Source organism: Epinephelus lanceolatus, chromosome 19 (genome assembly GCF_041903045.1).
Source record: "Epinephelus lanceolatus isolate andai-2023 chromosome 19, ASM4190304v1, whole genome shotgun sequence".
In the NCBI taxonomy this organism is placed as follows: Eukaryota; Metazoa; Chordata; class Actinopteri; order Perciformes; family Serranidae; genus Epinephelus; species Epinephelus lanceolatus.
Window position 1 is genome coordinate 13304121 of NC_135752.1, and position 24053 is coordinate 13328173.

Sequence of the window (24053 nt, forward strand, 5' to 3'; positions counted from 1 at the left end):
CAGGTCTGGAATGATGGTCTGCTGATGGTCTGTTTCAAAATCTTTTTATGGATGTCAGTTGTTGAGCCATGACGAAGGCCAAAATATGGCCTGCATCAGACTCGGTAAGACTTGTTGTTTTTACAAATGAGGACTAGCGCAAAACAATATATATTAGGGCAAGTTGTGTGAGCCTCCTACAACTTTCCAAACTGGACAACAAAGCTGAACTGTACCAGAATTTCCCTTCTGTAATCCCCACTGTAGAGTTACTGCATGTTCAGTAGATGGTCTGTGGTTTGCCAGATTGTCACATATGATATATGGTGTTTTCACAAAGGAACACACTTGCCTATTTTCCCTCATTAATGCCCCTCATGTGTATTTAAAGGTGACAGATTGATCAGTGGTTGGCCTGAGGCTGTGCAGTAATGAAGACAGTACTGTTGTGGACAGTATACAGATGCTGCTTTTCTCCAGTGTATAGCTGGATGTACAGTGTCATAGCCCAGTAAAGAAAATAGACTTTGTGGCTGAGTGGCAGTGTACCAGGCCACCTCTGAGAGTCTCTCTTCTTTCCCTTTGTGCATTGTCCTCTCTCTGTCACCACAACTGTGTATTTGGAGCGCTGTGCCCGGCTTTTATTTTTATCATTCTTTTGTCTGAGCGTACAGTCGAACTGCACTCATCTCTGCTCCTGCTGCAAGGCCTAATCTGGCCTCATGTTTTGGACTTGATGAGCTCGTGGCCCAGTGGAATAAGCCGGTTTGCCTCCTCCATAAACCCATGTTCCAGGCTTACACGCTTTGGCGACTTTACACGGCTTTGCAAAAAAAAAAAAGTCATTTCAGCTGCTGCATGGATAAGGAAATGGGTGGAAAAAAAACCTGAGCGGATCACATTGGCCCTGTTTAGAACGTGTTGTAGTTGGCCTGATTTCTGAAAAGCCCTTAAAGCTCAGGATATTAAAAGAAGGTTTATTGGACTGTCACAGTAGACAGAAATGTGTGTAACCTGTACATGTCACATGACCCTCTAGTAATTAGGGCTTTCGAGAACTTGCACATAACCGTAAACCCGTATTCAGTGGCACTTCACCAGCAGTACTCTGTCCTTTATTTACTTCCACAGCTAGTACGCTGATGCCTCTCAGCCAAACTACCAGAATCCTCCTCAGCTTTCACCACTTCGACTTCACTACTCTGCTGCTGAACTTTGATTAAAACTGCTCTAATTCAGTCTTGCTTACTAGTGTAATCAACTGTCCCCTTTTTTTCTTCTTTCTTCCTTCCCTTAACACCCGGTTTCCCTTCTTTGCCTTCCTTAACCCCCTCTTCTCTTACTCACTTTCTTTTCTATCTTTCTTTCTTCCTCTTTGTTTCTTTCTCAGGCCTCCCACTCTTCCTCCCCCTCTTCCTCCTCCTCCTCTTCTCTCTCCTGCCACCTCCAGCCGTCTGTAGCGGCCATGGAGGAGGCGGGCTCTGGGCTGGGCCTCAGCATGTCCGTTTCTAACTCCTACCTGATTGGCCAAGCATCCTTGACCACACCCACGGTGAGTTCCCCCTCCCCACATCTTTAAACCCCATCCCTCCACCTCCATTTCTCCACTCCGGTGTGGGCGCTGTGTGGTCCTGGACTGGTCCAGGGGCGGCTTGACCTCTGTGTGCTCCATATGTCATACAGTCTGTTTATCTACCCCTTGCCCCTTTGGAGTTTCTGATGCAGCCATCCCTCAAGCGTCGGTTGTTTGGTTGCTGTGTGGTCCTTAATTTTGTCCATCCTCCCGTCTATGTGTGCTTTTGTTTTGACAGTGTGAATTTGTTGTTTTGCTGTGTTGTTTTTTCTGGCTGAGGCATTAGATATGATGTTATTAATGTGTGCTTTGCTTGAGTGTGTGCAGTTATTTGTTGCCTCTGGCTAGTCAAGTTTGTGTGTCGCACTGAAGCATTCCTCCACATGACAGGTAATTATTTGACCCTTTCCCTCTTTTCCGTTTGCCTCAGAGATACAGTCAGTGAGTTGTGTGTCTGGAGCAGCTCATCCAAATATCACAAGAGACTGTCGGGCATTGGGTTGGGGTTTATAAATAGGGATGTGTGCGATTAGTCAACTAGTTGATTAAACTTCTCTACCCTCGATAGCTGGCACCAGAAATACTAGGCGGTTAAAGTTATAAAGGTATCCAGTGGAAAACGGGAGGAGTTTGGATTGGCATGCGACACTAACTAGCAGCTCTGATCATCAACAAGTCTCCCTTTTACTTTTTTCTTTTACATACACGCCCACACACAAACACACACATGTGCCCTCAGATTTAATGGTTGGAACCGTGTGCACATACCCGCGACCGGTACAAGTCCGCAGCTGTCCGTGGAAAGTTTTTCCGAGCCACACACACTCACACTGGTTGGATGTCTTCTCCCTCGGCTGAAAAATAAGTGCTTTTGGGAGCACAAGAGATCCTGAGAAGCTTCAAAATGTGTGCTAGTTTGCATGCACACTTATGATACAGTGTGTGATTGCGTTTGTTTTTTAATGGAGTCAAATCCCCAAATAAGTTTGCTACGTTCCACAAGCTCTCCTAGTTTTTTTCAGTCTACTAAACAGATAATAAACTCACTAAATGTCAACAGAGGTAATATTCATAAACCTATTTTGCATACATCCTCTGAATTCAAGTTTCTCTCTTTTATGCAACTAAAGACTAGCTTAAATGTTCTGTTGACTCATCATAGAACACGTCATTCTAACTCGGCAGAAACAAATTAATAGTCACCCTAAACGGTCTTGTTAGTCATCTAGGTAGTTCGTCCACAGTTCTAACAATCACTGATTCTGGTTTGGTTGAAATAAACCCTTAATTTACCGTGTTAGATTTGAAAATATGCAGTTTTCCTCCAAGATTTCTTTCTGCCATTGTGGCTCTTTACAGTCCTGTAATGTTGTCCCCACCACTCCCAGTCACCTTGTCTGTCAGCTTAGCTGCCTGTTCCATCAGTAGAGACTGACCTCTGGTGGCGTGTGGTGTGCACTACATTCAATACATCCTCAACACAGCCTCTCCATATGAGTATAATGGACAGAAGACAGCCTGTATTTTTGACGGTATTGAAAATTTTACCATGGGATTTCTTAATACCCAGGTATACCGTAATATCCTGATGCCACCCAAGCTTGATATACGCAGTATTTTTCTTGCAACTTTGCTCAATTTTTACCATTTCTTGAGTGGTTTCTTAGTTTTATACTAGTCGACTAGTCTAAGTTTAAACATTTGTTAAACGTCTGGGGAACTGGCCATCAGGAACATCCCTATTCATAAATAACAAACTGCCCATTGTTGGTTTAACTGGAAAGCTTCAATTAGCAACAGGATCTTGTTAATAAATTAGCTTGTGGTTTATCAGACCTGTCTATTTGTTACAGTGGTTAGGTCAGTATTTTAGCCGGGACTGAATCATAATGACCCCATGGTGTGCGAGGCACCCTAAGGCATTGTGATCTCCCTTAGGATATCTCCAGTGGAATGCAGCACCAGATGGACCTGATGGGAAACACATTCCTCCTGTTTCTGCTCTTCTTCTTTCCTCCCCTCATCGCCTCTTCTCTTCCTCCAGCGTCAGTTGCTGTCCACACACTCTCTCTACTTTCTCCCATCTGTCTTAGTCTCCCCTTCACCGCCATGCTGTAACCTGCTCCCACCCCAAATGTGCTTCCACACCTCCCATTTGTCTGTTTCTGTGGAATGTTTGCATTCCTCAGCTCCTTGGGGCATGCTGTTTTTTTGAGGGGGAGTTGAGGCATGCCAGGAAAGCTGCTTTGCATATGTTGAGTGGAAAAAGAAAGAAATATTCAGTAGATCATTTCAGTGTAGAAGTCCCCCCCCCCCGTGTGTGTGTTGCTGATGTTAGTAGACAGGATTTTTGAAACGGCTGCTACAGAAAAGAGGAGAATGAGAGACTTTCATTTCCCACTGATCCTGCGTGTCCATGCATGAACACGTGCATGCATTTGTGTGTGTGTATATGTCAGCCTAGTGTGTGCAGTGTTTATCAGTGATCTCTGTGTGTGTTGCTCCATGCTGGTATGCTGAAACAGGGCTGATGTGCAACGTGTTAAAACAGGTTACCTCTACCTCCCTGCAGACAGGCATCTCCACGGCTGTCCGCACGCACACATACACACACACTCACGTACATTGTTAAGACATCTCTGACCACATACGCAGATGTGATGCTGCCTTATCTTGGAGTTTCCTTGTTCCTGTCTCGTCATCCTCCCTGTTATCTCACTGGAGATGTGTCTGTTGCCACTGGTCCCAGTTTAGCTTCATTTTTTGGGTGTTTGTGTGTGTGTGTGTGTGCGCATTTCATGTTCAGGCACATCACTCTCACAGTCCAGGCTTAATGGAGGTGTCGGAATATGAGGTGAACACTCCCCCCCCCACTGCTTCTTATTGTTCAGCTTCTTTTTCTATCTGCTCTGTCTTTGCCTCTCTGATCTCTTAGTCCTTTCTTTTTATTTCATTCTTTTTTATCTTTCCTGCTTTCCTTCTTTCCACCAATCACAGAGCTTGGACCAGGTTGTCTTGACCAATGCCACCATTCTGGATGGCAGCGGGGGCGGGCCCAACGGTTCCCTGGCTGGCTCAATGGGCTCTGTGGCTGTCTGTCTTCCTTCTGAGTCTTCTCTCACTGACTCTCTCCACACCTCAGCGGTGAGCTTTTAAAGGACAGATGTTGACGGAACAAGCAGGATACTTTCATGAACCGGCTCTCGAAGACAGATAATAAAATGTGCTACTGGACCCCTTCCCTTAGCAGATTGGCATCAGATTACAGCAGTTTGGTGTTCAGTATTGTTGCTCAGATGATAACACAGTGACTCATTCACTTAGTGGCATCTTGTTGTCATTATCACTGCCCACAAACTGTCTGCCGTCTGATTATCGGTCTTAAGAATCCCAGTTGAGCATGTTGCACTGCATGTTCTTTTTGCCAGTAAATACTATTACCTTTACAAATTATGCACTCTTACGCCACCTAGTGGTGATGATGATACTGAGCTGGAAAGCACACCGCTCACTGTATAAAACCAAACCCTGGCTAGCTGCTTTTCTCTCCACTATAAGCCACATATTCACTCTCCTGTTAGCAAACACTCTGTGCCCCTCTCCGCTCCCCTCACGCTTGGGTTTGTGTCCCTCCTCTTTTCCCATAGAGCGAGAGTGCAAACGACGAGGGTGGGGAGGGGGAGTACGTCAACTTGTACTCATCCAGCCAGGCCAATGGGGAGCTGCCTCTCTCCCTCAGAGTAAGTAGCTGACCGCCACGGGTGAAAGGTCAATTCCATTTACACGTCCCATCCCTTCTGGAATATGAATCAATTTGAAATGCGGCGAGGGATTTGAAGTAAAGAGGGCCCATTTGACTGGCAGATATCACTCGCGGCGCTCATCTGTTGCAGCGAGCAACTCTTATTGATTCATCTCTCGAACTGATGGCACTGAAATGGAATGTGAATGCAGCCAAACCTGACTGAGCATGACTTCAGGTCCTCGGGTTTGCCTGCGAGGGACTTCTGTGCTGTGGTTGGTGTCTGTGTGGGAAAAGACGTCCATCTGTATGTTGTTCTGACTGCCTGGCTGGTGATTGCTGTCTCTCTGGCTGTGCTTCAACTGTACCGAGCATTTAACCTTGTTCCGATCTAACACCTGACATGTCGCTGCTCCAAACGGGATTCTCAATGGTTCACCGGTTTTCAATTTTCCAATAACATTTCCCATAACAGCTTATGTGCACCTGCGTGTGTTTTACAGCGTGTGTGGTAGTGTTTGTATTCCCTTCGGCCAATGTGTGAACTCAGGGTGTGTTTAGTGATGTTTGGGATGTGTGTGTAAATGTGAGTGAGAGGAAAAGAGATGGCTGTGTGAGTGTGTGTGTAGTTTTACATTTGGTTCAGTTTCAGTGTGTATGACTTCTACCCTCTGTTGTCTTTCTGTTTTGAGTCTCATCTGTTAGGTTTTTCCTGCTCACACTGAGGAAAAGCTGAATTCTACCCATCAACATGACAGTCTATATAAACATAGTGTTACAGACATTTGTACACAGCATCCATCCTCCCTTCCACCAGAAGTGTTGCATGCACTGATGGTTCATACGATCTCATCAATAGCCAGCCTTCTGTCACTGCATGGAACCATTCATCAGTGTTGTTCCATGTGACCCACAGCACACATGTTGATTATTGCTTTCCCCTCCACGATTAGGAAACAATCACAGCTGACGATGCACTTCAAGACCCCACCCCTCAGATGCCGTCCACCAACAGCAAAGAGGCTTTGGACAAGGAAAGGTAAGGGTCGTAATGTCTACATCTGTGTCCCACCCCCAAAGTAGTGCTACAACTAAGGATTATTTTAGTGATTAATCTGCAGATTATTTTGTCATTTAACTTTTACTGTTTTTTCTGTAAAGTGCTGCTTTTAAAAAGCCCTCTATTATCTTCCAGAGCCCAATCTGATTCAAACAGTCCAAAACCCAAAGATATTCAATCTGCTATCATGTATGACAAATAAAAACATCAGATCCTCACATTTTACAAGCAGAAACCAATTAATGTTTTCTATTTTTGCCTGAAAAATGACTGAAACAATGAATCAGTTATTACAGTTTCAGCTCCTGTATGCAGCACAGCTTTGTGTCTCAGAAAGTTGTGAATGTTTCTGTGCTGATGACACACTGTATATGCTTGTCTGTTTGTTTTAGGAGGCAGAAGTCAACAGAGTCGGCTGGAAGTGATGAGGAAGACGTTGACGAGCTCTCTCTCATCGACCACAAGGAGATCATGAACAGGATAACACTAAAACAAGAGGTGAGACAGCAGCAGCCACCCCCAATGCTGTGGACTGTTTTTAGGAATCTGCTGTGACAGAAGTGCGCAGCGCCGGCATACAAAGCACATTTTATCCTGTTAGTCCAGCGCAGGCTAAAGGTCACTGTGAGTCACTCAGATGTGAAATCAGATCCTGAGATGCACCACTGACAGCCATTGCTGCCCTCTGGAGTTAAGTATCTAAAATTGCAGAGCTGGAATTGATAAACCGCCCTCCTCCTACGCCTCCTCCTCCTCCTCCTTTGTCCTGTGTGGCGCAGTCTGATAGACAGATGTGTGAAAACGCTCCACTCTGCAAGGTTAGGGCCAATGTGACAGCAATGATTTACAAAAGGAGATTGGGAGGGATCAGAAATGGGTGGAGGGAAGATTCATAGCCTGTGATGACATTTAGAGCTGGTTCAGGAGACATATTGCAGTGGTGGGGCTTTTATCATACACAAGTCTGACTTTTTCTTCGTCATCAGAGGAGCTGCTGCAGGACAGGGAGCGGTGGGGGCTGTTTAAGAGAGGGGAAAGCAAAAAAAAGGCAGGCAGAAGAAGGAAAGGTGCAAGCTACGTTTTGGGCTGGGCTGCATCACTGCACATCAACTCTAACCACTCGTTTCCTCTCCTGCTTTCATCCACCTCTCCATCTTTCTGTCGTTCATTTCCTAAAATTGTTTATGCCTCACTTGCTCTCTTTATTTCTTCCAGAATGATGATGGCCCTGACGTTCGTGCTGGATCCGGAGACATTCTCTTAGTCCACGCTACAGAAACAGACCGCAAAGGTACAGTACAGAACACATGAAGTCTCACCCTGTGTGTTTTGCTGTGAACAGTTCAGTGTGTTACTGGGCTTCTAGGTCACTGGCGCAGCTGTGTTTTGCTTGACAGACCCGCAGTCATTTTATATTCAAAGACAGGTTTATTTGTATTTGTAAAGTTTGACTGATGTGTTATTACTTTTCTGATCTTCTTATCTGAGTAGCATTTTAAATAGCCTCAGTCTCTCCCTTGTTCAGTTATTTACAATGTGTCAGTCTGGATATGTAGCCTTCACATTTGATGATGTGTTTTCAGCTTTAGTTAGTTAATTGGGAGCTCTGGCTGCACGTCAACTGAAATCCGTTGCTTTTTTTTTCTTCTCCTGTTTGTGCTCGACAGATCTTGTTTTGTACTGTGAAGCCTTTCTCACTACGTATAGGACTTTTATAACCCCCGAGGACCTCATTAAGAAGCTACACTACAGATATCCTTTTCAGATCACTCAACTTGTCACTCTAGCTTTAATCACTGTTTAGTTGACAGTAGATTTTTTTAAAAAAATCCTTATTTACTAAGAAAAAGAGTTCTTTATCTTGTTTGCTCTCATTCAGCTCTTACAAGCCTTCATAGAGGGAGACCTCCAGCATGACCGTAATCTTCTCCTGATGGACACTGCAGTCTAAATTAAATATCAGGGCTTGTTTTGATTGTGTGCCTTGGTAATGGCACCGCAAGAGAGCAAGTATCATGAACGCTTCCCTCCAAGATTTGCCCTGCTATGATGTAAAAAGCTGGCTCTCCAGTAGCTGACTTTCATGTTTAATGTTTTGTTACTGTTTGTAGCTAGCAGCCAGCTCACAGATCAGCGAGTATGGCTGTAGACTCTTGTTGCTCCGTAGAACTGACAATCAGAGGTGGATTATTACACAATGTGCCCCTGGACCCAGACATGCAAAAGCCCCCACCCCTCTGCAGGGCAGGTCCAACATGATGTCATTTCTTCCCATATTGCCTAGAGTACCCTGCCAATTTTAAGTCCTACAGGTAAACTGAGGTTATAGAAACACTCAGTTAAAAAAAATCATGATGTTTTATTTCTTGAGACATCTTTAGAATTAGAAGGACCCCCTGAGCCCCTGGGTCCCTAGGCCTTGTAGGCATGTTTGGTAATATACCCAGCAGCCCATTTTACGCTTTAGGGCTGCTATGAAGTCCCTTCTTTACACAGCCTTTGCATTTTTACAAAAATCCAAACTACGGCATTGTTCATGTTGTCCCAGTGTGGGACTTTAAACGGCCTGCCAGGACCCAGGAAGCAAAAAAGGTGTGATATGTAACACAACAGCACCATCCTCTAGTGTGACATATAACGTATGTGTCAGCGGCGCTCTATAAACCATGGCATAACATGGCAATAACTATCTTTTACCATTCCTGTTATATGGCGGCTGATCTCATCCTCTACTCGGAGAGCAAGAACCTCCCAGACCTCATTTTTTTCCAATTTGCAGACAGTTTTGGCTGCTGTTCTTCTTCTTTTCATGAGTTAGCTGCTAACTGCTATCAGCCTCTTTTTAAATTTCTTGCCATGAGTGGCACACATAACGTGTTGTCAAAATGTCACACCTGTCCGTGGTCCTGTCCTGATCCCTGAAATGTAATTTAAGATAAGTTAAGCCTCTCCTGTAATATTTCTGTTTCGATATCAGCCTGCCACTTAGTCATGTTCAGGAATGTAGCATGCACATAGGTCCATGCTTAATTACAAGCTAAACTGTGATGATAAGACAGTAAGCAGAGATAATGGTTTGAAATCTCTTCAATCACAGCTACAAATGAGAATTATTAGGAGAAGAAGTGCAGATGAGGAGGAGAATATCTCGAGCAGCCCCGCTGAAACTGTAGTTGACAACATCTGAGCCATGTGCTAATGGCTGCTTCAGCAGTGCAAGTGAATCTGCTGATGAGGGGCGGTGTTTGAGAGTTGTGAGGAAGAGTTAAGTGTCAGTTCTAGTGCTTTTGTATAGCATGGCTTTGGCTGGCAACAGTCAACAATAAACGATCTTCTGATTCCAAATAAACCTGCCACCTGTGTGATCTGACCCTCTCTACTGTATTTTATCATTGGTCATAGTGGTTGCAACTTCACAGATCTTGTCACATCACTTGATAAATGTGTAAGTACTTGTAAACTTTTAGTTGAACGTGTTCTTATATTTTCCATGTACAGTATTGTTTCCATTGTCCTTGACCACAAAGCACATACACCAGGTTCTGCCACAGTCCGGACACCTTCAAGAAGCGAGTCAGCAAAAACACGTTCTTCGTGCTGGTTCGTGTGGTGGATGAGCTGTGGTGAGTGGAACTTGCTCAGTTCCTTAATCCTTAATCTGGGGAAGACCTCTTTAGAATGTGTGGCTAAATAATGATTGTATTGATTTGCTGACCTCCATGAATGTGCTCCATAACCCCACTGCCATGGGTTCCAACTTGCTTGTCAGGATCCCCCAAAGGCTCACAAGAGCCCAGTTGTTCAGAAGTAATGTGATTGGATTTCTGCTATCGGATTGGATCAAGTCTTGAAAATGGTTTGAAGAAAAAAAAAATGCTTTTAATCTGGATCAAACCTTTGGATTGGGAGACCTTTGATCCAAAATGGGATTATCCTGACATAAGCAACCTGTGAAAAGGAGTAGATATTGCTTTGCTTTAAAGGTTCATGAGCCAAAACTTTAAAGTAATGTACTAAGAGATGCTGGTTATGGACACCTGTCGGCAAACTGCATTATGTAAACTCATGGATGATTGTTTTGATGCTGGGATAAAATGATGAAAGTAATTCCTCAGGCATATGAGCCTACTAACAGGGGATTACAGTCTTATAAAAATGTTTCTCTGAACTCAATCATCATAAGAGCTCTACTCTGTTGTTCTGCCGACAGCTATAACCAGAAAATACATCCCTATCTCTGCAAGAGCATCTGGACATCTCTCTCTCTGTTCCAAATCTCCCTTTTATTTACATTTGATGGTCATAAATGTGCATGTCAGCAGCTGATTCAATTACTTTCTTCCTTCACCTCCAGCTTGGTGGAGCTGACAGAGGACATCTTGAAACAGCTGATGGACCTGGTGTTCACACTTGTGTGCAATGGCGAGCTCAGCCTCGCCCGTGTGCTCCGCAAGAACATTCTGGATAAGGTGGAGCAGAGAAAGCTGCTGCGCTACACTAACTCCCTCAAGCCGCTCGCTGCCCGAGGGGTCTCTGCAAGGTACTGTGGGGGTCAAGGGTCTTTTTCTGTGACTGTTATGGCATGTGTGAATAGAAGTGTCATGTAGCGCCACTCTAAAGCCATACACACGAGTATTTAAAGGGACAGTTCTCCCCAAAAATCAGAAATACACATTTTTCCTCTTACCTGTAGTGCTATTTATCAGTCGAGACTGTTTTGGTGTGAGTTGTGGCATGTTAGAGATATCAGCCGTAGAGATGTCTGCCTTTTCTCCAATGTAATGGAACTACATGGCATTCAGCTTGTGGTGTGTCCATCACCTAGTCTGTTTGTCCCAACAGGCCTGGAACACTTCATGACTTCCGCAGTCATGAGATCGCTGATCAGCTCACTCTCCTCGATGCTGAGCTCTTCTATAAAATTGAGGTACAGTGTCCTCTTTGTGTTAATCCTCCCAGTACTTGCTGACATTGATTAAATTTTGAGTCCCACGCAGTTGACACCAATTTGAACTCTTTCCTGTTCTCCTTCAGATTCCCGAGGTGCTGCTTTGGGCCAAGGAGCAGAATGAGGAGAAGAGTCCAAATCTGACTCAGTTCACAGAGCACTTTAACAACATGAGTTATTGGTAAGGCCAAAAATCACAAAATTCATGCCCTCACATCTCGCCATGTGTCCTTATTACACGATTTCATTAACTCCATACTGTTTGTTTTTCTTCATCGTGTAGGGTCCGCTCTTTGATAATTCAGCAGGAGAAGGCCCAAGACAGAGAGAAGCTGCTTCTCAAGTTCATCAAGATAATGAAGGTTAGTTAGCGTACACGTTTATATCCTAATTGTTGGGTAATTCTGTTATTGAACACTGTAGCATTTATACAATTTTTTTATTGCAGCACTTAAGGAAGTTGAATAATTTCAACTCCTACCTGGCAATACTGTCCGCCCTGGACTCTGCTCCCATCAGGAGGTTGGAGTGGCAGAAACAGACCTCAGAGGTGAGAGGATTGTGAGGCTTTTGATATTACAAATCAGCATATAAAAACAAACATGTCCAAAGATGTCGTACATCTCTGAATCTACACCATAGACTCTATATTAGTCTTGCCATGATACTGGAATTTCTAACTTCGATACAATACCTTAAAGAATATCAGTATTCAATACCATTTAAGATACCACAAGGAAAATTGATGGCATACAATTAAAAAAAAGTGTTTAAAAGTAAATATAACAAAGCCATAACATGATGACGATGAGGAACAGCAGAGTGGCTGTAGCAAACATTGGCATTAAGAGAGAGTGTATCAATAATGCAGGAAATGAGTATTGAAACCTTTTAATATATTGACAACACTGCTGTGTATGAAGATGGATGACACGTCTCCATTTCCCCCCTCAAAATGAAGCCAAAATATTGTGGGCACGAGCACTGCCATCTTGCACTTTTGGAGCCAGAGGCTGCAGTGGAAGAGTCTTTTTTGCTGATATTAGAAAAGTTCCTGTCTGAGTGAAATGATCTGAAGTATCTAAGTGGCAGCCATGATAAGTGCTGTGTGAATACTCCAGATATTAATGAAAGGTGCTTCAGTGCTTCTTTTATTATCTCCTTTAGCATATAGTCCATACACTGGACCATCCTTTACTAAAGGACTGGTGATAATGTCATCCAACAATTCTTCTCAGATTTTTGCCTTTAATGTAAACAGCTAATTTTTCAAAAACATATATTTTCTATTGCTCCCTATAGCCTTTGCTTATTCTGTTTTTATATTTACTGTTTTTTTTTTTAAACAGAGCCTCTCAGCAAAAATATTATACATGATTGTACTCATATAACCTGAGGTGACAATAAACGTCTTGAATCTACAATATCATAATCAGCATTTTAAGCATGTATGACACTTAAGAATTAGAATATGTGCAGTAGTAAATTTGTATACCTCACACATTATGTCTGTCTTGCATAAATTTAACAATTATTTTCATACAATCATACAGATTGGGATTTATGTTGAGTACTAGTGGACAGGAGGGTGAGCATGAGCAGCCATTCTCAATGTGACCACCATTTTGTTTTACTTTTATGACTGGTAGTCTACATTCTTTATTTCTTTTTATTTTATTTTCAACCTAGGCAATGAAGCAAGATTTTTTTACCAGGTTGCCCATGTTTAGTATGTGCATGAAATAACATGGTAATAATGCACAGCAAAGTATCTCAGGCAATAGTAGTTGTAAATTTTATGTGTAGAGCACATTTCAAGATCCACATTACAAAGTGCTTCATGAAGGCAGCAAAATAAAACAGATGAGTCATAAAATTATCAGGTTTTAAAAGACAACAGATTAAAAAACATAAGAAAACAGTGTAAAAACCAAAACAATGAAGATGCGCTTTTAGTTGGCATTGCATAGTTACGGAGCCCAGTGTAAGTGCACTTGGATTTTGTTAGCACAGCAGTTGTCTTTTCCTAAGTCCTTATGAATTTCCTTTCACATCTTTCCTTCACCTAATGACGTTTTCCATCGAGGTCAAACAAAAAAACAAAACCAAAAAAAAAAAAAGGAAAGAATTTTTTTTGGACTATTTGACTGCAGCCAGAGTCTGCGAAGTCACGTTGAGAGGTTGAGCCACAGTATCGAGTTCCTGCCCAGACACCCATCCAACCCAGTCATGAGCAGCACCATTGATCTCAAGCCAATGATTGTCACACACTGCTGTCAATCATGATGTCACACCCCCTTTCTAAAGCATCAAATAACTAATTAAAATCAAACCTATCAGAAAAGTGAACACATGAACATACATCAGCATGATAAGACCTACCTAAAATGACCGACACTACATTTGGGCAAAAGTTATTTGACGTGTGCTTTGAATTTTTTTAGTTGGGACCGTGTCTCATTCGCTAACATGGAGTGGGGAGGGGGGGGGGGGTTGTTATGTGTACTGCAGCAAGCCACCAGGGAGTGTTCAAGAAGTTTTAGTTACACTTTTTTCCAAGGGTGGTCACCTATTCTAACTTGCTGTACTCTGCCTCTGATTGGCTTACCCTGAAATTCTTCCCCTAACCGTAACCAATCTCACTCCTGTACATCTCATCAACCCAACCAACGAAGGCAATATGTGCTAGCCAGGCAGAGGGAGAGTAGGGCAGGTCATGCCTTTGCCACCTTAGGAAAAGAAAATTTGCTTTGGGAAGCTGTAACACCGTCCATCTTAATACACAGTCATTGATCTACACATTTACTCTTTGATTATAGAGCAGTATCATAATTATGCTACTCACGTTTCTCTCACATCACACTTCCACGTCATTTTTTTCTCAGGGATTGGAGGAATATTGCACATTGATCGACAGCTCCTCCTCCTTCAGAGCATACAGAGCTGCCCTGGCTGAAGTGGAGCCTCCATGCATCCCGTACCTGTAAGTGAACAAATGTTTACGTGCACGTTTGAACTCAAACAAATTAATTAGCTGAGAGTCACAACCTGACATGGCTCTTTCTCCCTCCAGGGGTCTCATTCTGCAGGACTTGACCTTCGTTCACCTTGGGAACCCTGACCTCATTGACGGGAAGGTTAATTTCTCCAAACGCTGGCAGCAATTCAACATTCTGGACAGCATGCGGCGCTTCCAGCAAGTGTAAGTCCACCGGGATAAATTTACAGTACGATGAAAAGATGCACGTCATCTTGATAGATCATTAGAAAGCTTTGTGAACATCAATCACAATAACACGTCATCATTCGTTTGCCCCTGGCAGGAAATACAACGGCTGCCTACTTTGATTTACATTAAATTATAATATCTTAAAGCATCGCTGCCATCTCCACATGGGCTGTTTGTTTTCTCACTAATGAATCACTGCATTCATCAAACCTGCACCTCTTCCCATCTCAGGCATTACGAGCTGAAGCGCAACGAAGACATCGTCTCTTTCTTCAACGACTTCAGTGACCACCTGGCAGAGGAGGCCCTGTGGGAGCTGTCGCTGAAGATCAAGCCCAGGAACATCACCAGGCGCAAGACGGACCGCGAGGAGAAGACCTAGGGCCCTGTGGGCCTCCGAGACTGACCTCCAACTGTGCTTCATGACACTAACTCCACTTTACTACAGACTGAGAGAAAGAAGAATGGAAGCTATCCGCTGGAGCTAATGGGAGATTCATTGTGGGGGATGCAGAACAAACTACAGACAACTGAAGCGTGGCCGAGGTTTACAAAGAGCTCTGCTGCTCTGGGAGATTATATTTGGGATTACTGTGGCTCCGGCGTTTAGACGGGGAGAGATTCAGTGACTATGGTGAAACGCGAGGAAGCTTAGTGCCAAGGAGGAGTGAAGAATCACACAGAGCGGACAGGGAGACACTACGGAAATAACCAAAGTCTGCTCCCTGGGCTCTCTGTTTTAGAGTGGAGCTGTTGCGTGTATGTGAGATTGAGCTGAATGGTCCATTACTCTCTGAGTTGCTCCTTCCTCTTCCTTTATGTATGTGCCATTTGTTGGTCATCTTCTGCAACCCTCTCCTTCACTCACGAGTGCCCCCTCAAAGAGCAGAACCTCGATCGCGTGGCCTGCCCTGAACTGTAACGTCAACATGCAGGCCACAGACACGAGAATCTGCCGGCGGGGGGGAGACACGAGGGGATTTGAACTCCAAGAGGGGATGACCATTAGAGACTGGAACCTATGAGTTTGTTTTGAAACATTTTGTGTAAGAATCATGTATGGTTATGAAATGTATTATATACAGTGCTCCTTTTGTTCTTAAAAAGGATGTTTATGCTTATGAGAAGAGCTTAGCTTCTCCCAAGTGCCATACATATGTGCACTAAAAAAAGCAAAGCAAAAACACAAAAGATAAATTACTAAAGATGCTGTGATATATGTATGTCATACTGAATCATTGTGTGCCGTGTTCAAGTGTAGAGAACCATGAGGCAATCACAATCATGTCCCGGTCATGTCAGTGTGTGGAAGAGTGTTTGTGTGTGACTGAAGTCCTCGGCGACTTGTGTGTTTGTCATTCCAAAATGTGCTGTAGTAAATCATTTCAATTCCTTTTTGGGATAATGGTCAAAACCAACACATCACACTGTGCTCTCAAACTCCAATAAAACAAAACAGCTCTGTTTCTAAACACTGTGTCCGTCAGAGGTTTCATTTTCGTCGTCAAAACTCAAATAAGACTTGTTCAGAGAATTTCCATTTATTGTTGTACAGAATGGTCACTGGAAAATGAACTTTAAAAAAAATTAAGGCATGTATTTAACTGTAAATGATCAAAAGGAAGCACTAGGTGCGACAGTCCTACACCACACAGCCATCTGGCCTGATTTGATTTAAATAAGTTAAAACACACAGGGAAAGCAGCAACATAACAAGAGGTTAAGGTGAATATAACTTAAATAAAATCTAAATTAAAGCAACAAAAAAAGCAGGTATAAATATAAGGTCAAGGTGCAAAAGCATGACTGAAATTAAACATTTAAATAACACGTCCTACCCCCAAATATATTACCTTCCATCTCAGTAACCGGTCATCTGACCTCAGACAACAAGGAAAAGTCACACCGTCATGGAAGACTGTTACATCTGAAAAGCATTTTAGCATATTGGTTGTTCACCAATAATTACAGTGAAAATATGAAGAGGTTGCAGCACTAAAAGCTTGCACTGTCGGATTGTGGATACTTGGAAAAAAACACTGCAAAGGGTGAGACCAGCATCACAGTTGCTGACCCATCCCTCACAAATCAGTAGCAGCAATCTTAAAACTCAAAGCTCATATTCACAGTCCGGACACATCCGTCCACCCATGCATCCGCTCGGTCTCAGTGGGGCCGACAACTGGGTTCCAGCAGGACCCTCTTTCCAGCAGGATTAGCGGCTCCGGTCTGCAGGTCCCCCTGCTCAGAAATGGCCCGTTTGAAGCCTCGCGCATGACCATTCATGGACCCACGCTGCCATTTGCAGATGTCACCGTTGAGTATGTCTTGGATGTGCTGCACGATGAGGTTGATGGCCACTGGTGAGAGACGAAGAACTTGTCAAGCATTCATGCTGGAGAGAGTAGCAGAAAAGCATCTTAGCTAGTGGAAAAAAAAAACACTTACCCATGTTGTCAACTCCTCTCGGAATGATGACATCTACATATTTCTTTGTCTAAGAGAAGCAAATATCTTAAGGTTTGCTGATACAGTCAGACAGTAGAGAAAAGGCACACAGTTGGTGATAATTTTCATACTTACAGGCAAACAAAACTCTTCAAAAGCAGGCTTGACAAATGTTGTATACTGTGTAAGGATCTGCTCCAGGTCTCTGCCTCTGGTCATGTCTCGCAGAACTACAGGAAAGTTGAGTCAAACTTATTGATACACTGTGGCAACATCTGCAATACTGTGTGCGAGGGAGACGTCAATACCTCTGCGAGACAGTCTGACATCTGAATCTGTGTCCACAAAGAGCTTCATGTGAAACATGTCACGCACTTTCTGGGGGTAGAAGACCAGGATCCCCTCGAATAGGACCACATCTGCGGGATAAACTGTGATCCTGTCTTCCAGCCTGGAAATACACACACAGTGTTCATACAGAGGCAATGTTAATGAGAATTATTCTGTGAAAACGATTTCTGATTAGGGATGAATCCAAGAATACTTCCTTCCTACCTGGAATGGGTGACAAAGTCATACGTCGGCACTTCAACCACCTTTCCCTCCACAATGTCCTTCAAGGTCTTGTACATTAACTCGGTGTCAAACGCCTCTGCAAGATATCATACAGAAGCAAACCAGTTTTACTAAGTTGTTTATTTGTGATGATTTCTCATTAGCTAATTTTTAGGTAAAGGGGAGACCAGGGGAAGCTTGCCTTGGTCGAGCACTACCAGTAAGCCCCAGTATTAACATTCTGTCATTGTAAAGTATCTTCATTACTGCAGTCTGACAACCCAGACTGCAGATAACTTTATCTAATTCCACGTGTGACATTTACGACTACATTTGGCAAAATCAAAAAAGGCTTGCAACACAATTTGGACTTTGATACCTTTGCTCAAGCCAGTTTGGGAAGAGAAAGTTTCAGGCTTTTTTCCAATATGGGATGTGATAAGTACAACATGACGAGGCAGAAACATCCTAAATTTATTTTGAAGCACTCTTTTTTTTAATGATTAAATTCAGTCACACTTGTTTTGACAAACTCATCTAAACAAATTAAATGCAGTTTTGATAGTGTGTGTGTGTGTGTGTGTGTGTATATATATATATATATATATATATATATATATATATATATATATATATATATATATATATATATATATGTTATTGTTACTCTTGTTAAAATGGCATGATATTTTGTGAAGAGACTCATCAGTCTTGACTTGGGACTTGAGTGGAGACTTTATACATGTGGCTTGGTCCCACCTCTGCACATCAGTGCACCTGTGAAAAGGCGCGAGTCGGTGTGTGCTTGGACAGGAAGGAGACCCCTCTGCAGCCCGGGCCTACCTGGGTGATCAAAGTTGTACTGTCCCTTGAGCGCTTTGGCCTTCTGCTCTGGAGTGAGGACTCTGTAGAAGCAGTCCTGGCTAATGATCGCCACCTTCCTCTGGCGATGGTCCACCTTGTTCTGGCCCAGGAGCTCCATGATCTTGGCGCAAACCGTTGACTGTGGCAGAAAACTTCCTTTACTCATCTACAGGTATTCATGACTTCTCACAATGCTTTATTTATTACATTAAACAAGGCAAGGCTTGCGTCAGTGTCCTGAGGAAGTGAGGGGAACCAAACGGTGTGCTATCAGTGACCTTCTCAGTGTGGTGCTTATCAGCTGACCCAAAGTCTGGCATTGCGAGGGAACTGACACATTCTTACAGCGGCTAGTTAGTTAGCTCAGTGAAGCTCTTTGGTGCTAAAAGATCACAATTGAGTGTTGCTAGAGGTGGTAAATAGCACAAGAGCTGAAATGTCATGACTGTTCTAACATGTTAGTGAAGTAATGTCAAGGAAAATGTTAACTGAGTGAAGGGGGCGTGACAGCTGCTTTGACAGTTTGATAAACGCTAATGTTAGCGCTGCTAGCAAACTAAACTGAGCTTCTCGGTAACGTTATGCTAATTTCCGTAGATCCCCCGGCTGAAAAAGGACTAACCTTGCCGCTGGCGGTTCCTCCGCTGACCCCTATTAGGAAAGGCCGATGCCGTGGCCTCTCTGCCTCGTCTAAGGCTCCGAGGGCATCCATTGCAGTCCAGTAACTCAGGAAGACTGTGAGATATTCAGATAGCTTGGCTGAGTGCTAGCTATGCTATCTGTGGCAATAACAACGCGCGGTTCTCGCGAGAACTAACGCTCTCAGCATGGAGCGGAACTGCACTCAGTATTTAGGAAAATATGATAAATGTGTTGATTATTTACATATAAAATATATTATCTAAATACCTTTGCTGATAATAGATAGAAAAGTTTGGTATAGTTAAAACAGTTTAAATGAGTACCTGCCTTGTTGAACTTGCCATCAGTTAAAAATAATAAAAATAACAAACTGTATTTTCAAAACAAAGAAAGTGCTTCACAAAAAAAATAGAGAAAAAAACACTTTAAAAGTTATACAACATGAGGCATGAGCTACACATGAGAAATAGTAAAATGAAACAAAATAAAATAGATAAAACAACCAGTTTAATAAAAGTTAATTAATAAGTGATTTACAAAGAGGATTGAGATGTACTTAGGTGTGAGTCCGGAGTGGGCTGTAAGGTTAGCAATAATATCGTAAAATCACTTCTAAAATTTACTGGGAGCCAATGAAGAGAAGCTAAAGTAGGAGTAACATGCTCTCTTTTTGGTTTGGGAAAGGAGTCTGGCTGCTGAATTTTGGACAGGCTGTAGTTTGTGTAAACTCTGCTGATTCAGGCATGTGTAGAGCTAGTTACAGTACTCCAAACAAGAGTAAATAAAAGCATGTATGACGATGTCTAGTTTTCCACAGGATAAAATAGAACTGATCTTGGAGAATGTCCTGAGCCGCAGAAAACAAGACTGGACATATGGAGTTATAGTTGTAGCTCCTGCTATTAAATCTAGTCTCTTATTTCCCTATTCTTTGCTCAGAATCCATGACAACTAATAAGATAAGATAAACTTTGTGTCAAAAACCAACAGAAATTCTCCTTTGACAAGGTTTAACATCAAACAGACCATGCACATTTAAAAGATTTGTGTTTATTATGGAATGAAATATTAACATCTTTAAATATACATATACAGTACATACACAGTGTTATTGTTTTTCTGGGTCACTGTCTGATTTCTCTGTGTCGTCACCATGTTGTGACTCATCTTTGCTTGATTCGTCCATCACTATCTCCAAAGCAGCACTTCCTTCAATCCTCCTCACAGTCTCTCCTTTGGCAGCGAGGATTTCCTCGATGTTTCTAAAGTGCAAAGTGACACAGAGCATGAGTCATTCAGAAATTCATTGCACAGTAGTTACTGGTAAATCAAATGAGTCAGTTTCTCTTGTGCATTTTAAACAGTTTGTGCTCCTTAGACATGCTTAAAGGGATAGTTCAGGTATTTTGAGTTGGGGGTTGTGGAGGGTACTCATCCATCGTCAGTGTATTGCATACAACAGATGTCTGTTGACTGGCCCCCAGTTTGGAGAAGCAGGCTGAAGTCCGATGCTGAAGCTAAGCAATCTACTGCTGCGGATGGGTCAGCAATAAAATGTATTTTAGTCACCAAAGAAAAGTCCCACATAAAGAAACCAATATCAGTTACGTATATGCTATTTTTAGACTAATTTCACTGCTTCATCTTCATGTCAAACAGTGACAGGGAAAATGATGCTGTTATTTTGTTCTCTTCAAAGCCAGACTCTACTGAGAAAAACAGTGATTTAATACTGCTGAACGCAGGAGCAGCAGGTCTACCACTGCCTCAAAGAGTTATTTTGTGTGTGTTATTCTGTGACTTTGGTGTTTAAAAAGGTTAGATTGGATTCATCAAAGTCACATAATAACACAAACTAACTAACCAATCAAAGCAGCGGTAGACCAGCAGTTCCTGTGTTCACTGAGCTAAATTTACTGTTTTTGTCAATGGAGTCTGGTGGCTTTGATGTGAGCCTTGATGGGGTACTGAAGCTGTTAACGGCTTCCTGTCTGAACAGGCTGTCTGATGAAGTGATAAAGCAGTGAAAATACTCTAAATGTAGCATACACGTATACTGATATTTTTTAGGTGCGTAAAGTACCTTTTGTTGCTGACCCCTTCCCACAGTAGTACATTGCTGAGCTTCTGTGTTGGACTAAAGCCTGCTTCTCCATCCTGGGAGTGTGCCAACTGAAAACTACTGCATGTAATACACTGAGTATGGATTATCACTCCATACACCCCCACTTTAAAAATCCCAAACTATCCCTTTAAGAGTTGCAGAGTTGTTGTTTGTCCACTTAAGCAGCATTTTAGGATTTCCATTTACTTACTCCCTTTGCCCAAACCAAAATCTTGAATCAGTCTGTCCTCATACCTCTCAATGAAGTGCATGCTTCACTTTATTCTCACCTGTCTAAACTTAATAATTTCAAAAGACATGTTGCTGCTTTGTTAAACACTAGTTATGTCAGTCAGTAATAAGTAACAAGAAATTACAGACCAGAAATTACAATTTACAAAGCTGCCATTACAGAATGTGTCCACCAGAGTGTGTCTTTTTCAACTATCAAGTGTCCTGCTAAGCACATATCTTGGTCACAATTCCTCATAGGACAAATTTAAGGGATGCTCATCAACATGTATCACTCATGTGTTAAAAAGACAGTTGATACATTTTGTTTTTTTAAACTGTCAAATATTGATATCATCAAAATACTGCTCGAAGGTTGGATTAGTGGTTGTTATGAAAGGCTTTCTGTGTGATCTGGCCATATTCTGGTTTCAGTTCAGTTCAGTCCAAAGCACTACAAACCTCTTCCCCTCCAGGTCAGAGAACCACTTGAGGTTATCAGCGATGATATGGTGGTTCTTACATCCTGGACATGTCACTATCACAACACCATTGTGATAAGCCACTTTGGAAATCTGCTGCGTGGTCCTGGTAGAGCAAACCTACAAACATGATACAACCCGCATTTCAGGTATATGACTCAGACACATGTCAACATAGACCAAGACAAACTGATCTGGGGTTTAAACACGTATTGGTACCTTGCACGTGTAAACGAGATGATAATGTGTTGGCTGGATCTTTCCAACAGCGTCACTTCTGATACTCGGTGAAGTTGAAAACCCTCTACTGCTGTTCAGGCGAGCTTCACATCTGTCAGCAGGCGTTAACAACACATGGAAATTGCACCGGTGGTCCTGTGAGGAGAGGAGCCCTGACCTGGCTGCGATCGTGGGACGACAGGTGAGCGGAACACGGAGTCTAGACGGTGTTAAACGGCTGTGTAAACACCGGAACACCCGGCTGACAGTCAGCATCGTCCTCGGAGAATCAGAGTAACGTAAAATAACCACGCATGTAAGTAAAACCAAGATGACAGGGGACGTTTAAGTATCTAACGAAACATAAACATTACATGCGATTTCGTCAACGTTTGTCGCGGCCTGATGACATCGCGAATATTGATGACATCACACATAGTGGCATTTTCAAAATAAAAGCATATTAAATTGTTCCAACAACAAATCAATTATTTACATAAAGGTGACATTTCAGTGGGTGTAATTACAAATTGTTTACATAAAACTTATATCAACCTAAACAGACAAATAAAAGAAAAAAATGGAAGTGCATTCAAGTTCCTATAGAGATTCTGAGACCTGTTTAAAAGACTAATATATAAAATGAGCTTTTAGATTAAATGCCATTCTGTGAATAAAGCATTTACCCAGGCTATAGGTTTTTCAGTTGTGGAAAGTCCCTCTACATTTACTCAAGTACTGTAATTAAGCACAAAAGTAATCTTTAGTATTTCTATAGTCTGCTCTACCACATTTCAGATGAATATATTATTATTATTATAAATATATATATTATAGAATATATGTTATTCTACGCCCACGTCCCTCAGTTCAGCTGACGTGTGGCTCCTGGCTGTCCCACGCTCCAGACTTAGCTCAGGGGTGAGCATGCCTTTGTTATATCTGCCCCCAAACTGTGGAACAGCATCCCCCTCCAAATCTGATCTGCCCCCACCATTGACTCTTTTACGTCCAGACTCAAAACCTACTTTTAGTCATTAGCGTTTGAGTCCCCAGTGTGGTTTTCCCTGATGCGTGCCTGTGTGTGTTGTGTCTCTAAATGTGTGAGTGACGTTATGTTATGACAGTTATGTTTAGCATTTTATTCCTTCTGTATGGCACTTAGGTCAACGTGAGTTGTTTTTAAATGTGCTTTATAAATACATTTGAGTTAAGTTGAGTATATTGTACATTTTGCTCCACTGTATTCATGTGACAGCTGCTTGTTACTTTGCAGATTTGAAATGCAAACATTTGATCAACAAAAAAGAAAGCATGTGTGGCCAGAGTGAAGGCCATGATGGAGAGTACAAAGGGAAAAATAATGTGTAACAGCCTGAGGAGCTGAACCAGAAATTAAGCATTTTTCAGACCCACTCTGTCACAACAAAAGTCATCATAACATCCTGGTCAATTAATTAAGTTCAGCCATCTCAGAAATATATGGCTCTGTTTTTTTGTTTGCTAATCATAAATGTCTTAATCACAGTCAGAAGATTTGTGTCCAAGTGTATGGTGTGGAATACTTTAGCAATGGGCATCATAATTCCTTTCCCTTTTATAGCCATCAGTGATGGAACATTTAGTGCAGCAGATGCCATGTTGGTAGTAAATTCCAGGTCAGCCACACAGTTTATGGACTGGTTTTAATGGTGATACAAAGGCAAGAAGAGGAAACAGTGCAGCAGGTCCTCTTTCAATCCCAGCTAAGACAGTATTCATATTATGCTCAGATGAGAATAGTTATGAAGTCTTGTTCATGCTAGTTGGGAGTCTATTTTGGAGCTGTGTTCACTTTTCACTCGACTTTGATATCACTTCTCAGATTCAGATTTTCCTTCCAATTTCAAATATACATCTGACACAGCATGCTGTAATATTACTGTACTGAATCGTGTACAGATAGTTATCATCACCTCGTGGTCTGCCAATGCTTTG

General features: G+C 42.4%; 3 protein-coding genes across 14 annotated transcripts in view; 1 reads left to right on the forward strand and 2 right to left on the reverse strand.

The window, feature by feature from the left end:
* rapgef1b (Rap guanine nucleotide exchange factor (GEF) 1b) overlaps positions 1-16003 on the forward strand; it is a 55664-nt gene extending 39661 nt beyond the window's left edge. For 8 of the 12 annotated variants that reach the window (XM_033646704.1, XM_078162300.1, XM_078162299.1 and 5 more), the window contains 16 exons: positions 1370-1531; positions 4550-4696; positions 5200-5292; positions 6248-6333; positions 6747-6852; positions 7570-7645; positions 8022-8106; positions 9885-9977; positions 10709-10894; positions 11197-11281; positions 11389-11483; positions 11586-11664; positions 11751-11852; positions 14188-14285; positions 14376-14504; positions 14763-16003. In XM_033646704.1, the coding sequence (XP_033502595.1) occupies positions 1370-1531; positions 4550-4696; positions 5200-5292; positions 6248-6333; positions 6747-6852; positions 7570-7645; positions 8022-8106; positions 9885-9977; positions 10709-10894; positions 11197-11281; positions 11389-11483; positions 11586-11664; positions 11751-11852; positions 14188-14285; positions 14376-14504; positions 14763-14913 (1773 nt within the window). In that variant the 3' untranslated portion in view covers positions 14914-16003. The remainder of the gene's footprint in view (positions 1-1369; positions 1532-4549; positions 4697-5199; positions 5293-6247; positions 6334-6746; positions 6853-7569; positions 7646-8021; positions 8107-9884; positions 9978-10708; positions 10895-11196; positions 11282-11388; positions 11484-11585; positions 11665-11750; positions 11853-14187; positions 14286-14375; positions 14505-14762) is intronic. The other 4 variants (XM_078162307.1, XM_078162309.1, XM_078162306.1 and 1 more) reach the window with 3 other exon arrangements.
* A 53-nt stretch (positions 16004-16056) lies between these two features.
* On the reverse strand, positions 16057-19204 carry uck1 (uridine-cytidine kinase 1). The gene is made up of 7 exons (XM_033647752.2): positions 19021-19204; positions 18378-18537; positions 17535-17631; positions 17288-17430; positions 17115-17209; positions 16980-17028; positions 16057-16891 (listed from the first exon to the last, which is right to left on the reverse strand). The coding sequence occupies exons 1-7, from the start codon at positions 19108-19110 to the stop codon at positions 16698-16700; spliced, it is 828 nt and encodes a 275-aa protein (XP_033503643.1). The 5' UTR covers positions 19111-19204; the 3' UTR covers positions 16057-16697.
* Positions 19205-20070: 866 nt separating this feature from the next.
* Positions 20071-22505, reverse strand: dnlz (DNL-type zinc finger). Its single transcript, XM_033647753.2, has 3 exons — positions 22077-22505; positions 21838-21977; positions 20071-20302 (listed from the first exon to the last, which is right to left on the reverse strand). Exons 1-3 carry the CDS (start codon positions 22350-22352, stop codon positions 20149-20151), a joined length of 570 nt encoding a protein of 189 aa, XP_033503644.1. The 5' UTR covers positions 22353-22505; the 3' UTR covers positions 20071-20148.
* Positions 22506-24053: the final 1548 nt, after the last annotated feature.

Excerpts from the sequence above, each read along its gene's own strand:
- uck1 (XM_033647752.2), bottom strand. The coding sequence starts at position 19,110 with ATGGATGCCCTCGGAGCCTTAGACGAGGCAGAGAGGCCACGGCATCGG. Across the intron at positions 17,632-18,377 it reads GTACAACTTTGATCACCCAG|AGGCGTTTGACACCGAGTTA; the intron begins GTAGGCCCGGGC and ends GATATCTTGCAG. Across the intron at positions 17,431-17,534 it reads GACTTTGTCACCCATTCCAG|GCTGGAAGACAGGATCACAG; the intron begins GTAGGAAGGAAG and ends GTGTATTTCCAG.
- dnlz (XM_033647753.2), bottom strand. The coding sequence starts at position 22,352 with ATGCTGACTGTCAGCCGGGTGTTCCGGTGTTTACACAGCCGTTTAACA. Across the intron at positions 21,978-22,076 it reads ATCTCGTTTACACGTGCAAG|GTTTGCTCTACCAGGACCAC; the intron begins GTACCAATACGT and ends TCATGTTTGTAG. Across the intron at positions 20,303-21,837 it reads TCTGACCTGGAGGGGAAGAG|AAACATCGAGGAAATCCTCG; the intron begins GTTTGTAGTGCT and ends TTTGCACTTTAG.